Here is a 16,578-nt window from a genome sequence, read left to right as displayed (position 1 = left end):
TGACAAGGTAAAGACAATTTTTCATCGGCAATGGGACGTCACTCACACATTCTTAAACGAACGCGTCCGGGAACGCGTCTCGCGATGTTTTGACTGTTGGAGTATGAAGTGTTTTTTGCGTTGAAAAACCGGTCTTATGTCTAGACAACAAAGTCTATTTTCTTTCGGCATTGATAGAAGTCTCTCACTCACACATTACTAATCGAACGCGTCTCTGAACACGTCCCGCATTGGTTGGACCGTTAGAGTATTTGCGAGTATTGGACTCGCACTCTGTTGACGTCTTGCGCTCCTCGGTACTCGGTACTTCTAAATACGCTTAATACGTGTTTATGTCCCTGCTCCGTACTCGTACGCCATACGTCTTCCAACAAACCTAGTGTTAAGACCTGCTCCAGTATATACGCCTCACCTCTACTGATGCGACGCTTCGTACCCTACTGATTGACTGTTTAAGAATGTATTCGTTTTTAGAATTTTTTTATGGAACGGCTACGACAGCGTCGTGTTCCGTGCGCTTTATCTGCCTATGTATTCTTTAATCTTTGGTTATTAGGTATTATACAATTAATAGGTGGGCGGTTACGCCGGCATTTTTAAGTTTTTTGCTTCAGGTCACGTGACCTTATTTCGTTTCCCCTTAATCTGAGTTCTTTGGTCACATTGTTTTTAAATTATTAGCTGGTTTGACATTGACATTTCTACTTGTCAAGTTTTTAGTTTATCTTTATCTATATCTTTATCTCTTTCGCAAAGAGTAAATTAATTTAATTTAATGGAACTTTCGTTTGGTCGAAGAGCAAAAGTTTAATTAATAATTATTCATAAAACTTATAATTTACAATGTATGTACCAACTACAAACGTACCACATGTGCTTTGAAGATGCTAAGACATCTTACGAGGGAAATACAAAACGATTCCACTGAAAAGAGCAATGAATCAAGTAAGATAAATTTTGCACCAGTTGTTTCGCCAAGTAATGCTTTAGAAGTTAAAAGTTGGACATTTTCATGAAATTGTCTTTCGATTTCTTAATTTAATTGAAATTATTTGTTTTGCTTCCTGTGCCTTTCATCATTAAAGCCAATGGACATTCACTGCTGGGCATAGGCCTCTAGAATGGACTTCTAAACACCATGTCTTCAAGTTCATATTTTTACATGACATAATCTGTATGCCAATTGTACATATTTGTACAATTGACATACAGATTTAACAGTTGGTCCCTAACTATGCACTCATTAGAAGGTTCAAAGTCACTCAGCGTACGATAGAGTGAGTTATGCTTGGAGTGTCTCAGCGTGATTGGCGGCTAGAGACCAATGGTGTTTGCAAGTCCATTTATGAAGCCTATGCCAGTGCCAAGTATGACAACTATCCCAACCAGATGTTGTGAAACTTGAGGCACTAGTTTTAAATTGAAACTTATGTATTTATTAAGATCATAATTTATATAATACTTCATTACTTCTCCTTTATACAGCCACACATAATGTGCACTGTTTACCAGCAAACAAATTTCAAATAAAGGTAGAAAATGCATGTCATTTCATAACTTGTTTATTTTCAATTATGTATTGTTTTGTTATTAAGGAGGAGGGTGTCCTCTGGATTTGGAGGCAGAGTTCATATCCACTGGGCTATCATGGCTCCATTTGTTTATTTATAATTATTATTAGGTGTGAAATGACTAGGGATTTATACTCCCAGTTTTAATTTGTTTGTTGGTAAACAGTGCATATTGAGTATGACTTCAGTTATAGAACAATCGTTTCAGATGCTACTCACTTAGATGTCACAGTACTCCCAGAATTTTCTGTGCGTTTGGTTGTCTGTGATCATTATTTGGCCAAGCCATTGCCTGGAGTTGATGTAATATACTCAGAATTCAGAGGTTCAGACATAAAGCAGGTTGGAATTTATTCATTTTTATTTTTAAAACATACTGTGGTAAAGAGATTTTAGTCCTAACATTCTCTTACTAAGTAAATCCTTACTGAAGTTGTTTATAAATATACATCTATACTTTAAATTAAGATAGCCTTTATTCATTGTTCATCTGATTGTTCCCTACAACAAAGCTTTTCCACAATTCTTGATCCCTTGCAGATTTTGTCCAGTTGCCCCCTGCCACCTGTCTACTTTTGTGACCCATCTCTGTTTCGGCCTTCTTCCTTTGGATATGACTTGTATACCATTGCATGACTGTTTTGTTCTATTAATTACCGGTTCTGACGTCGAAGATGTAAACATCTATACTGTATACTTAATATTATAAAGAGGTAAAGTTTGTGGTGTTGTAGGGGGTATATCTGAATCTACTTAACCGAAAAATAAAGCCACATTATTTGTGAGTGTATTTACTTTATTTTGTCCCTGTATTCTAACAGAACAGAAACTATGTGGATGAAACTACAGGGTATTGGCTAGTGAGTAATATGTCAGATCGAAGCTTTTCTCCAGTTATCCATTTGTATGTCTTAAATAAATATATCCTGACAGAATTTCTCATATACCTATTACAACAAGCAGCAACTTTATCTTTATTTCTTGTGTGACTAATGATTATGAAATAACTATGAACTAATACATAATAATAGTACAGAATAAACCACTTATTCAACCATTCAAGTCGCAACTTCCTAGACCTGACAAACCTTAACTTTTTTATTATTCTTTACAAATTAGCCCTTGATTACAATCTCACCTGATGGTAAGTGCTGATGCAATCTCAGAAGATGTGGGCTAATTTGGTAACAGTTGAATGGAAATCCACACCCCTTTTGGTGTCACTTTAATTAAGAAAACCTCAATTGGCTCAGCCGGGGATCAAACCAACGACCTCTGTCTTGTATATCCACAGTGTCACCGGGGGGCATCAAACCTGAAATAAACTAAGAACTTTGTTTGTCCTACAGGTACCAGTTTTGAGGATATTTGGACCTACACCAGATGGGCGCAAGGCATGTTTACATGTACATGGAGTATTCCCATACTTTTACATACCATGCCCCACACCAAATCCAGAACCTCAGTTTTTATATCAAGTATGTAATTAGATAATTGTTGTTTAATCATCTAATATGTATAATTTGTACAATGTACATGTTTTCTTACATAAACTGGGCTAATTTGACAGATCCAGCTTTTTTCTTAGAAAAAAAAAATATATAACATTAATCAAAGAAAGTTTTTTGTAAAATAAGTTAAAAGTTATACTTCATCATAATATAAGTTATACTTCTTGAAGATGATTAAATAAATTCTAAAAACTAGTATCTCAAGATCAAGATCATAGAGAGTATGAAATATAAATAAATTTCCTTTTATACAAGTCCAAAATTATTTAAATGAATATGAATAAACTTACAATATAATAACAGAGACAAAATTAGTAATAAAATCTCTTGATGTTTCAGATAGCAGCTAGCTTAGACAAAGCTCTAAACATTGCTTTAAAACAAGCAACATCAGCAAATCAACATGTTTACAAAATTACTTTGGTTAAAGGACTGTAAGTACTTTAAGCCTACCAAATCTATATATGAAGCACAAATTACCAATGTGACGAATAAATTTTGTTATTTTCAGACCTTTTTATGGATATCATGATAAAGAACATCTATTTTTAAAAATATTTTTGTACAGTCCTGGTCTCATACGGCAAGCAGTTGAATTATGTAGTAATGGAGCAATTTTGGGTCAATCTTTACAACCTCATGAGTCTCATTTAAATTTTACACTGCAGTTCTTTATTGACTTCAACCTTTTTGGTATGAGTAATGTTGATTTGCAGCATGTAAAATTTCGAAAAAATGGTTTATCACAATATAGTGATGAACCTGCTAAATCATTTGATGAAATTGGAGTGAAGCCTGAAAGTAGTTGTTTTTATGAAGTAGACTGTATTGCAGCTCATATTATATATCGCCAAAGAGTAGGTAGAGGTGATGGCATTGAAAACCCTGGTCTTGAAGAGGTATGGAATCAAGAAAAAGAAAGACGAAAGAAGTTGAATGTATCAATAGCTTCGAATTCATTATCTCAGGGACGAATAGGCATTGAAGAAACAGATACTCATAGTAAATTTGAAAAAATCATGGTATTGAAACTGGCAGAGAATGGTGATAAACTAGTAGATGTTAAAAATACAAAAGAATTAGTGCATTATCCAGCAGAAAACCAAGGCGGTTCTGAATTACTTAATGCTACTGATATAAGTAATCATATTCAAGATAGTACAAGCTTAAGTTATAATACAACGTTGAGAAGAGTTCAAGAAGAATCAATTTGCAATATAGATGATACAGTTGTTGATGAAGATGTTGCATTAAATAGCAGTTTCTCTTTAAAATATAGCCAAATATTTTGTAAGTAAATGAAATTTTCATAAATTATGAACATTTATACTATTATATTTCCTCTAAGTAAGAAATTATATTATGTTCTAGTGGATAGTGAAGATTTAGAACTTGTTGACATGTTGCAAGATCTAGATGAACAACCAGTTGAAAATGACAGTGTAATGGGTACACCAGCAAATGCTGATATGGAAAATAGCACAGAATCTGATGATGCAGAATATTCACAAATCTATGATGAGAAAACTATTCTTCTGGATCCCTATACTCGGTAAGTTATTGTAACTACCCTATGGGTTGAACGATTAGTTTGATGAGACAACATTTTTTTAGGGTTTATATACTCGTAAACTACCCATAGTATCGTAAGATTTACGTGATAGCTAAGTTAATTCAATTCTTAATAATTGTCTGCATAAAGTATCGCTAAAATTCTGACTTAAAACATGTCGCTGTGCAGTGGATGTAGCATGCTGCAACCATATCTAAAAGCTATTTATTAAGTACTATTTTTACCTAAACATATGTATTTCAGTTAAATAATTACAGTAACAAGGAAAATAGTGAGGACTCGCCACCATGGAATGATTCATTTTGGGATGGAGCTAATATACCACAGTTGGATGGAACGTGTGATGACGATCGTATGTCTTTTAATATATAATTTTAATTGATTTTATTTAAAAGTTCAAACGGTTTTACCGATTTTATAATTTTAGATGTAAAGAAAGTAAGAAAAAGAAAAATGAGACCACTTAAAGTAGGGTTATCTCGACCAAAAGGCAAAAAGAAGGTAGACTTGGTTAAATTATTAGAGAAAGACAACCAAGAAAAGCAAGATAAAGAAATTGATAGTGAAACAGATGAAATCGACGTTTCTAGAGAAACAATAGAAGATATATCTATTTTACATCTTAAAAGAGCATCTAAAATTAATTCTCCTTTTAAAGGAAATCTTGATATTAAAAGTCCTGAAACTATGATACAAAATGAAAATCCTTTGCCGAGTGCAGCTGTTTTGTATGATATAAAAAAAGAATTTGAACCAGTTGCAGGTCCATCGAATGCTAATAATGTTAAAGATAAATCAATGAATATGTCTTTTACAGACAATTATGATTCAACACCTGAACAAGATATAGGAATAGAAAGTTTTTATGATAAATCAAAATTATTTGATTTATCAATTGAGGACAAATCGATACTAGAAAACGAATCCTCTAATACAGAAAGTCAAAGTATATTAAAAGACATTGTAAAAATTGAACATATTTCTTTACAAGATCGTAAAACTAAAAATTGTAATAGAAAAATTTGGACTCCTAAAATTAGACCACCCTCTAAAGAGTATGTATTATCAACTCTAGAAAAATATTCGATTCCAAAAACAAGAAACCCTGAACCTTATTTTTCATGTTACAAAGATGTCGGTGACAAAGTGGAAATCGGTCAAATGGTACTAAAATTAAACAGCAAACTAGCTCGAGATCAAAAACCCATTGATAAAGTTTTAGACGTCACTAGTATAGAAGAGTGGCGCCAGTTGTTATTTTTACAGACAAACGAAATGTCTGAAGAAACGTCGAAACCCGACGCTTTAAAATTATTACTTGCAAGTAACAGACAATGTATACTACGACCATTGGAAAATCCTCCGACACGCGGTGAAGTAATAAAATGGTTTGAGAAAAACCAAACTAATACAAAAGCTAAAGAATTACCTAGAGAAAGTGCTGATGATGTCCAAGTAAATATTGATGATTTAGAAAGTTCCCAAGCTATAGGGCTTAATGATTTAAATAACACACTGAGCTTAGAATTAACACAGAAGGTAAAAACTTCGTTTTCAATTATTTATTTACTTAATTTTCAAATTGTGGCTTTACAGTTTCCGAATATCGAAATAAGCTGAATGAATTCAAAAAGATTTATAAGCCAATTTGTAAAAAGCAAGTAATTTACTGTTTTCTACTGTTACAGGAAAAATCGGAATTAAATAACACTCTTCAAGTGACAATGCAGCCTGATGGATCATTTCTTTGTTTTGGTGGTAGTGATAATAATAAGGAAAATTCACTTTTTTCTCAAACAGTTGAGGTAAATAAAAATCATTGATGAGTTTATAATTATTTATGACCTACTTAGCCTTTTAACTAATTATACTTGATTTTACAGAACGACTTCCTTACGGTCATGCTTATAGAAGTACATACGGCTGTAAGAGGAGATTTTAATCCGGACCCAGCAATAGATCAAATAGAAGCTGTATTTCTTTCCGTTACAAACGACTGCCCGCAAAACCACCATTTACAAAGAAATGTTACTGAAATTTTTGTTGTCGATAGTACAAATGGCACAAAATTCTTAGACAGATGCGTGTTTAATTACAAAGTTAGTTACGTAAATGATGAAAATGCAATTTTCGAAAAAGTAATTGATTTCGTCAAGAAACATGATCCCGATATTATGTGTGGATACGAAATAGAGATGAATTCTTGGGGTTACGTACTGAAAAGGGCGCAAGTATTGGGATTGGAAATGGTAAAGGAAATTTCTAGAATCACGGAGAAAAATCGCCAGAAACGTTACAGGAATGACGAAAATGAATTCGAGGGTAGAATAATTGGAAGGATCACTTTTAACGTGTGGCGTTTGTTTCGATACGAACTTGCACTGTCGAGCTACAGTTTTGAGAATTGCATGTACGAAGTGTTAAAAGAAAGGGTGCCCACATACAGTCATGCCCAATTGGCTGGATGGTGGCATGACCGATCTAGAATACTGCGATGGATTCCTGTGGAATATTACCTGACGAAATTAAATGGGACTGTCCGAATGTTGGACAAGCTTGACATAATCAGTGAGTTGAACTTCCATAAATTTACGGAAACACTTTCGTTTTAAAAATACAAGAAGATTATACATTTCTGCCAAAAATTGCAAAGTTCTGTTACTATTTTGAATATGGATGGTACACATATAGCTACAAAGTACAAAGAGTATAATCTTACCTCTATTCTCAATACTCCCCTTCTCAATACCCTCTAATTCCATATTTTAGATCGTACATCGGAGTTAGCGCGGCTATTCGGCCTGCAGTGGTGGGAAGTTCTATCGAGAGGTTCTCAATTTCGAGTGGAGTCGCTGATGCTCCGAGCGGCGAGACCTCTCAACTTGGTAGCATTATCACCCACAGTCAAACAGAGGGCAGCCATGCGAGCACCGGAATGCCTTCCTCTTATTTTTGAACCAGGTAAACTAAGAATAATACATAAAAAAATTACAATGGGGTTGCATTTCACTTGAGATCGAGCTTCCATTTCCATTATAAAGAATAATTATTATTCAAGCCTTTAGTAATTCTTTTTAAATGTTGTCAAGATTTTTACTTTCTCTTAAAATGTATGCATCTTTAAGACAATACTCATTAGACTTATTTTTGACCAACATCTCATGTTACTTTTTGGAACAACAAGTACAATTTTATTATTTTACAATTATTTTAACTCAACAATAATTATGCTATTTATTTTCATTATTTATCATATATTTATCAGCCCATATTCGCTCACAGCTGAGCTCGAATCTCCTCTCAGAATGAGATGGGTTAGGCCAATAGTCCACCATGCTGGCCCAATGCGGATTGGCAGACTTCACACACACAGAGAATTAAAGAAAATTCTCCGGTATGCAGGTTTTCTCATGATGTTTGCCTTCATCGTTTGAGGCACGTCATATTTAATTATTATAATCTGACTAATTTTTTTTTGTTTCAGAATCTCGTTATTACTCAGATCCAGTTATTGTATTAGATTTTCAAAGTCTCTATCCATCAATGATGATCGCTTATAACTACTGTTTCTCAACTTGTATCGGAAGAGTACAAAATATAAATGGGTAAGAGCGTGTTTAATTTATATACCAAAACCTGTTTTATAGCAATTTTTTTTTTCATTTGCTTTATAATAATAATTAATAGCTGTAATAGAGGTTATATAAAAAAGATAAATTGGGAAAAAATCTTAAAGATATAGCTAAAAGTTTTAAACTGCTAATACAGTATGGGGCTTGTTACTTCTTACTTATGCGTTTTTGAAAAAAACAAAGCATTTAAATACCAAAAACCCTATTCAAATCTGATTAGTAATTTTTGAGAAAATCGCGGACATTGCATATCATGTGCCGAATAACTTATATAACGAGTATATACTCATTTTAGAGGTAATAAAAAATATATAAAAATTTTAAATTAAAAAAAATCTTTTAATTACAGCGACTTTCCCTACGAATTCGGAGCTTGGCGATTACGTATCCCTCAAACTAAACTGGAGACACTAATGCAGAACGGTCTCGTCCATTGGTCGCCTGTAGGTGTTGGATTCGTAAAACCCTCGGTCCGTCGAGGAGTATTGCCAGCATTGCTGAGGAGAATCCTCGCAGCGAGGCAGGCTGTGAAGAAAGGCATGAAACTGCAGACAGACGAAACCGTGAAGAAAGCCATGCACTCCCGACAGTTAGGTAATTATTTTTAAAAGTGGTCACCCAATAGGGTAGCTGACTCATATCAAATTTAATATGAACAATATTAATTTCGTATAGTACATGGAATAAGGGTCGGTAATATATCGATATTAATTAATAAAAGTTAATGATTTCATAAACAACTTAATTTAACAATCATGTATTTTTCAAATTTTCCAAACGTCAAAAACACTGTCCATTCTGTGACGTCACGATGTTACTTTATATACTAATTCTTAACTAATATTATTATACGTCCAACCGAGGTTAAGCAAATATTCAAAAAATTCTACGGAACGCTTGGTGGGCGAATCCGACCTGCACTTAGCCGATTTTTATAATCAATATATTTAATTTAGGCTATTTTATAACTTCACTTCACAAACCTACTCGCACCTATACCTAGTCATCCGCCTCGCGGACACATATCGCGTTGTATAGACAACTAATAAATAACGTTTTTCTAATTGTAGTTTTTTTTAAACATGGACATGATATACGATCTTAGAATTCTCACAAAAATTTGATACCCATATTGCAATATTAGAAAAAAAAAATTTTTTCACCTCGAGTCTATATCGTCTCACAGTCGTCTTGTTATTTTTTTTTAGTTTCACCTATCTAAGACTCTAACACTTGGGTTATTGAGACAAATTTAACGATATCCTAATTACGTAAATCCGTTTAGTGTTTTGGAAGATATGAGGTAATAAAGAATATTACATACATACATACATACGTACATACAAACAAACATAAATACAAGATACGCGCGAAAAACATAACCCTTCTTGCAGTCGGGTAACTATATATACATAAATATATAATGGAATTAAACAAAATTGTGCATCTGTGCGCTCAGTGGTAGCTAAATTCGGATCACTTTTTGCAGTGATTTTGTAAGCACGTAACATAAGTAGTTATATTTGGTGTGGTTGGTTCACAGGGTTGAAGTTGATAGCAAACGTGACGTACGGCTACACGGCGGCGAACTTCAGCGGGCGCATGCCGTGCGTGGAGGTGGGCGACAGCGTGGTGGCGAAGGGCAGGGAGACACTGGAGCGGGCCATCAGGCTGGTGAAGAACAGCAAGTGGAATGCTAAGGTATGTGTGGCCACAGTCAAGAAAAACATAGCTATAAATCTGTATATTATAAAAGAAAGTCGGGTTTGTTACAACACTTATAACTCGAGATCAGCTGGACCGATTTTCATAGTTTTTGATTCGTTGGATTTGTCTCCGCCAAGAATAGCAGAATACATCTTAAAAATAATGAAAACTCGACGAATAAATAATTATGAAAGATGAATAATTTTCCATAAAATATGTTACTTTGTTTAGTACCCGTCAAACATTTGTTGTCGAAATACTGTTTATTATATGTAATGATTGACATTTATACCTACGTGCGTTCAGAAATACTGACAAACGATTAACATTTACGCATGTGTTCATAAATTTATTTTGTGTAAATTAAAGTTTCTATTTCCGAAATCAATTTCCAAGATTTATTCTATAGATTCAGAAGTAGGTTGGAGGTATGGTAGGGGAAGGGTATGGGTAGGGTGGGGGTAGAGTAGGGTAGGGCAGGGAAGAATTGCACATAAGTCAAAGCGAAGCTTGACTGGGTCCGCTTGTAAATAATATAAATCATTAAGCTAACCAAGGCAATACTACATGTATAGTATAAGTGTTTACGTATCACTTTATGTTTCGCCTAGAAAATAACACGTCCATTAGTAAGTACATGCCATCATGACGTAAATTAATCTTGTAATTGTATAGAAATCATTTAGTATATAAGACCTTAAGATATAGTATGCCCTTGTAGTATAATACACAACCGTATACCGTGGTTTCACTTATACCAAAGCACGCAAGGTTGGTCTGCCCGAAGACCAATCGTAATAGTATGCATGGTTAATCGATTTTTAGACGTGGAAGCTTCTTTGTTAACTTGTAATTTACTTAAACAAAATGTGTGTTATTTAGGTAGTGTATGGCAAAACACGCAAGGTTGGTCTGCCCGAAGACCAATCGTACTAGTATGGTTAACCAATTTTTAGACGTGGAAGCTTCTTTCTTAACTTGTAATTTACTTAAAACTTAACAAAATGTGTGTTATTTAGGTTGTCTATGGCGACACAGACTCCATGTTTGTGGTGGTGCCAGGAGGTACCCGTGCCGAGGCCTTCGACATCGGCCAGCAGATAGCTGACGCGGTCACTGCTGACAACCCTTCACCAGTCGCCCTCAAACTGGAGAAGGTACGAATATATCATCAGCCTGTTTGAATAGCCCACGACAGTACGCAGCCGTGATAGCCCAGTCGATATGACTTCTGCATCTAGCACGCGCAAAAAAAGTTGCCGCTCTATGTCATAATAAAACCGTTTCCCATGATATTTAAAAACAATATTTCGACAATTACGTTAACATATAACTCAATGAAGTTACACAAAAATAAATACCGCATAGTATACCGAAGGATATCTACATCGATTAATCGTAATCCACATCAACCTATATCTTACCTTACCTTATCAGCCGATAGACTTTCACTGCTGGACATAGGCCTCTTGCATGGACCTCCAAGCACAACGGTCTCGAGCCGCCAGCATCCAGCGGCTCCCTGCAACCCGCTTGATATCCTCGGTCCACCTAGTGGTGGGTCGGCCAACACTGCGCTTTTCGGTGCGGGGTCGCCATTCCAGCACCTTGGGATTCCACATCAACCTATAAACTTACCGAATACTTGCCCATTAAGTTACGCAAAAGTAACCTTTGAACACAAAACACTAAGATATACCATTTTAAAGCACGCACGTTTTTTTTGATTAATTTAATATATTACCACTGTAGAAATATGCAATAAATCCAATTTCACAAACAAAAAAGTTACTAAATACACCCACGACACTACACAGTCACGTGATGCGACCAACTTTGAACAGATTTTACAAAGAAATGCTGCAATATAATAGTAAGTTCACTAGCAAAATTCGTCACAATTCAGCAAGTCCTCATCCTAATATATACTTTATCTTTTACACGTTAGAGTATCATTTTGCAAAATTGCCGCAGCAACTCTACTGGGAACTTTTGGTCCCGCGGACGTATGACGGTACATGTAAGCCGGGATGGTTTGTTCCCTGGACGTTCAAGTGATGGATACACCATGTTGCTTCAATACTGCTATGCAGAATAGGATAACCTCTGGGGCAACTAGGCAGTGTAGGTGTATTAGTTGTTTATAGAAAGGCGATTGTAAAGATCTAAAAGACCTACGAATATCTCTTACTTTTACTATTATATTCAGCATAATATACAAGAGAGTCATGATAGTCCAGAATATGACCTCTACCTCTAATTCCAGAGGGTGTGGGTTTGAATCCGATCCGGGGCATGGGGCACCTCCAACTTTTCAGTTGTGTGCATTTTAAGAACCGCATACCTGAGAATGTTCTTAATTGTCTGCGAGTGTGAAGTCTGCCAATCCGCATTGGGCCAGCGTTTCAGTTGTGTGTATTTTAAGAAATTAAATATCACGTGTCTCAAACGGTGAAGGAAAAACGTTGTGAGGAAACCGCATACCAGAGAATTTTCTCAATTATCTTCATGTGTGAAGTTTGCCAATCCGCATTGGGCCAGCGTGGTGGACTATTGGCCTGAACTCTCTAATTCTGTGAGGAAAGTCAAGCTCAGCAGTGATTCGAATATGGGTAGAAATGATGATGAATATAGAAGAGGGGCTTCTATAAGATATAGTGGGCTAAAATAGGCTGATAATGATAATAATACAGGTGTATCAGCCTTGCATCTTACAAACGAAGAAACGCTACGTGGGCTACATGTACGAAAGTCCGGAGCAAGAGAAGCCGGTGTACGAGGCGAAGGGCATCGAGACCGTCCGCAGAGATGGCTGCCCGGCCGGGGTTAAGGTATGGTGGTATATCTATTCTATACTTATTACGAAACTGTAACAGGTCCAATGGGGATGATGACTAGGTTTGAATATATTGATTTTTATGATACATTCGGGTAAATAAGGTCAATGTTAACTGATTTATACATAAAAAACAAAGATTGTCTGGATATTTTCAAAATAAATAAGATTATAAAATTTCAAAATCTGAACTTCTGACATGTGAACAAAGTACACATGTCAGAAGTGTAACTTCTTTGACGAACTAATTTTTAAATCTTGTTTATATTTATACAAATCTCACACTGTTTATACACTGTATAAGGGCTAATAATATTGTAAATAGATGAAAAATCTGCGTTTACTGCAAATGACGCTATGCGACAGAAATGCCATCTAAAGTTCTAATAATTAACTAGTAAACGAATACACAACCAATATGGCGTGTATTATTTCTCGATATCTCGTATTCTCTCTCTCGTTCAATCTTTCTCACTATAGCTCTCTCCCACCTCTCACTCCATAGCACTGTGCGTGATACGACGTTCGCTCTGTGTCACTTTTTCTCTCAATCTTTCTCACTTGTTTGCTCCCTACTCTCACTCCACGGCAAATTGCTTCATGCTACGTTCGCCCTCTCTCAATCGGTCTCGATCGCTCTCTTTCTCTTTTTCGACACTTCCGTTGCATACCAGCGTAACGTTACATCTGTAAAAATTTTACCCTCATGCGCCTAAAGAAGTTTCACTTCAATAAAAGCGTGTGTTATCGCCGTTTAGTGTTGGAAATAGTAGTCTGTGACGAATATGACGTCGCACGATCTCGTGTTGGGTGTTAGTTTCAGTATGCTCGTGGCGTTCGAACCGTCCACATCTATTGTTGTGTAATTCTTTATGGGTTACTTGGAATAGGCGGGGAAAGTGACTTGAGTGGAAAGGGGGAGTGTTTGATATCAGTAAAAGGCGCCTTTAACCCTACATACATCGTTCACAAGTGCGTGACTCCACTCAAGGTCATTCTCTGCCATTCTAGGGTCTTATTTTAGTTACAGTTTGATTTGTTAGGCGGGGAGAGTGACTTGAGTGGAAAAGGGGAGTGTTTGATATCAGTAAAAGGCGCCTTTAACCCTACATACATCGTTCACAAGTGCGTGACTCCACTCAAGGTCATTCTCTGCCATTCTAGGGTCTTATTTTAGTTACAGTTTGATTTGTTAATTAAGTTGTCCTGACAAGTGTTGTGAATCATAACCTTTGTTCGACATTAGTTTTCTTATATTTGTAATCACCCTTTAAGTCCTATAATACGTGTAATAATTTCAGCTATTGCAGCGCTCTCTGTGCGCGTTATTCGACACGGGCGACATGTCGCTGGTGAAGCGGCTGGTGTGCGGCGCGCTGGCGCGGCTGGCGGCCGGCAGCCTGTGTCCGCAGGAGCTGTTCTTCACGCGCGAGTACCACGGCGCGGCCGGGTACCGCCCCGGGGCCGCCGCGCCGCCCAATGAGATCGCCAAGTTAGTGTTAATCCTTTTATTTAGATTACTAGTGGACGCCCGCGACTTGTCACAAATCCCTCGGGAGCCATGGATTTTTCTGGGATAAAAGTAGCCTATGTGTTAATCCAGGCTATAATATATCTTAATACCAAATTTCACTAGGCTACTAATCTCGACGCGCTAATCTCAGGAACTACTGGTAAGCTTTGAAAAATTCTTTCAGTGTTAGGAAGACTATAGGCTATATTTTATAAATTCCCGTATCCCGTAGGGATATTTATGGAATTAGACAGCCCATCTATCGAGGAAGGTTATAGGCTATATATTATCCCCGTATTCCTACGGGAACGTGTACCACGCGGGTGATACCGCGCGGCGTCAGTTAGTTGGCTGATATGATGATGATTGTACGGATGCGTTGTATGTCAGGCGGCTGTCGTCGCGCGACCGGCGCCGGACGCCGCGCACCGGCGAGCGCGTGGCGTGGCTGGTGTGCGCGGGCGCGCCCGGCACGCCGCTGGTGCGGCTGGCGCGCGCGCCGCACGAGCTGCTGCGCGACCGCTCGCTGGGCCCGCACGTGGCGTACTACGCGACCCGCGTACTGCTGCCGCCGCTGCACCGGTGCCTGTCGCTGCTCGGCGCGGACGTCAACAAGTGGTGTGTGACATAGCCTTAGACTAATTAGATAAGGACTTGCCTCGCTAGACGTTGCTTTTCTGTTAAAGTATATTATCAACAATCCAATGCGATTATAAAAACTGTCTCTATAGAATAGATGTTTCATTGCTGTAATCGTGTTCGTCGGTTAAAGAGCTCTGTTAGGAGGTGTGTATTAGACACAGCCTCTGACTAATTAGTATAGACCGCTTCGCTAGACGTTACTTTTCTGTCATAGTATATGATCAACGATCTAATGCGATTATAAAAAACTGTCTCTATAAAATCGATGTTTCATTTCTGTAATCTTTTTTGTCGGTTAAAGAGCACCGTAAAGAGTGTATTAGATATAGCCTCAGACTAATTTGATAAGGACTGGCCTCGCTAGACATTACTTTTCTGTCAAAGTAAATGATCAACAATCTAATGCTATTATAATAACTGTCTCTATAGAATTAATGTTTCGTTGTTGTAATCGTGTTCGTCGTGGCAACAGGTGGCAAGAAATCGGCTGGAGTCGCGAGTGTTTGCTGGAGCGGGCGGGCGCGGCGGGCGGCATCGCGCGATACATGCAGCGCGGCCGGTGCGCGGTGTGCGGCGCGCGCGGCGCCCGCTCGCTGTGCGGCCCGTGCGCCGCGCGCGCGCGACCCTCGACCACACTGCTCGCCGCGCGACTGTCTCGCGCTGACGAGGACTTGCTGCATTGTAACCAGGTCGGTAGAGTTTCATTTCTTATCAGATGCCTGTATCGGTGTATTTAGCGGGGGGTTGGCGGGTGTGCTGTGCACACCCTAGAATTGAACTGTGCCGACCCTAGGATTCTGGGCTACCGCATCATTCGTTATCAACCTATACTTTTTATCCCGAAAAATAACATGGTTTCCCGAAATTTGCGAAAACTGATGATTTTGATGATATGAATGTTTGTTAATCATTCACGCCTCGACTACTGAACCGAAAAACTAAATTCCACGCGGACGAACTTTCACTTACTTTCATATTTTTTCACAATTTTGTGACAAGATATAAAGACAAAATATAGTCTAAAAAACCATTCTCTCCTTCAGATTTGTAAGTCCTGCTGCGGTCATCCGCGGTACACGGAATGCGAGAACACAGAATGTCCTGTTCTTTGGCGGCGAGTCGCAGCCATACAGAAGTTGGAGCAACTGCGTGACGTCACAAATAACTTGCCGCCTAACTACATGGAAGAAAGAATCGAATTTTAGTGGATAAGGAATATTGTATGCGGAATCATGTAATAAATAGAAGTATATATTTAACACTTTATTTCCTTCAGTTTTGCCTTAGCAATCGACCGTGAATATTCTAACATATTATTATAATGTCATGAACGGTGAACTGTTGACGCCATTTAATTACTTTCATTCATTCACAACTACATACAGTGGAATTCATAGATGTTGTAGGGACACCCCCAGGGGGGGTCATTCACCCGCTGAGTGTCAAATTTTCAAACAAATTGAGGTTAAATTTGACACTCAGCGGCTGAATTATATAATTCCACTGTTAGTGTTATACTAATCCAATGTCGGGGGTCGCATGTTAGGCCTACTAGTTCTTTCATGTTTGTTTTTTTTAGCAAGCATACATCAG

General features: G+C 37.4%; 1 protein-coding gene across 1 annotated transcript; it reads left to right on the top strand.

Annotated features, from left to right (window-relative positions):
* The first annotated feature begins 730 nt into the window (after positions 1-730).
* Positions 731-16,240, top strand: LOC112048499 (DNA polymerase zeta catalytic subunit). Its single transcript, XM_024086029.2, has 20 exons — positions 731-945; positions 1,780-1,913; positions 2,921-3,049; positions 3,422-3,516; positions 3,594-4,372; positions 4,454-4,634; positions 4,913-5,007; positions 5,083-6,194; positions 6,344-6,460; positions 6,539-7,223; positions 7,425-7,616; positions 8,140-8,260; positions 8,637-8,881; positions 9,831-9,988; positions 11,014-11,151; positions 12,688-12,825; positions 14,132-14,322; positions 14,734-14,961; positions 15,458-15,674; positions 16,029-16,240. The coding sequence occupies exons 1-20, from the start codon at positions 885-887 to the stop codon at positions 16,188-16,190; spliced, it is 5,178 nt and encodes a 1,725-aa protein (XP_023941797.2). The 5' UTR covers positions 731-884; the 3' UTR covers positions 16,191-16,240.
* The last annotated feature ends 338 nt before the right edge of the window (positions 16,241-16,578 follow it).

The sequence above is a fragment of the Bicyclus anynana genome, chromosome 12 (genome assembly GCF_947172395.1).
Source record: "Bicyclus anynana chromosome 12, ilBicAnyn1.1, whole genome shotgun sequence".
Lineage (NCBI taxonomy): Eukaryota > Metazoa > Arthropoda > Insecta > Lepidoptera > Nymphalidae > Bicyclus > Bicyclus anynana.
This window is presented reverse-complemented; position numbering and strand designations above follow the sequence as displayed.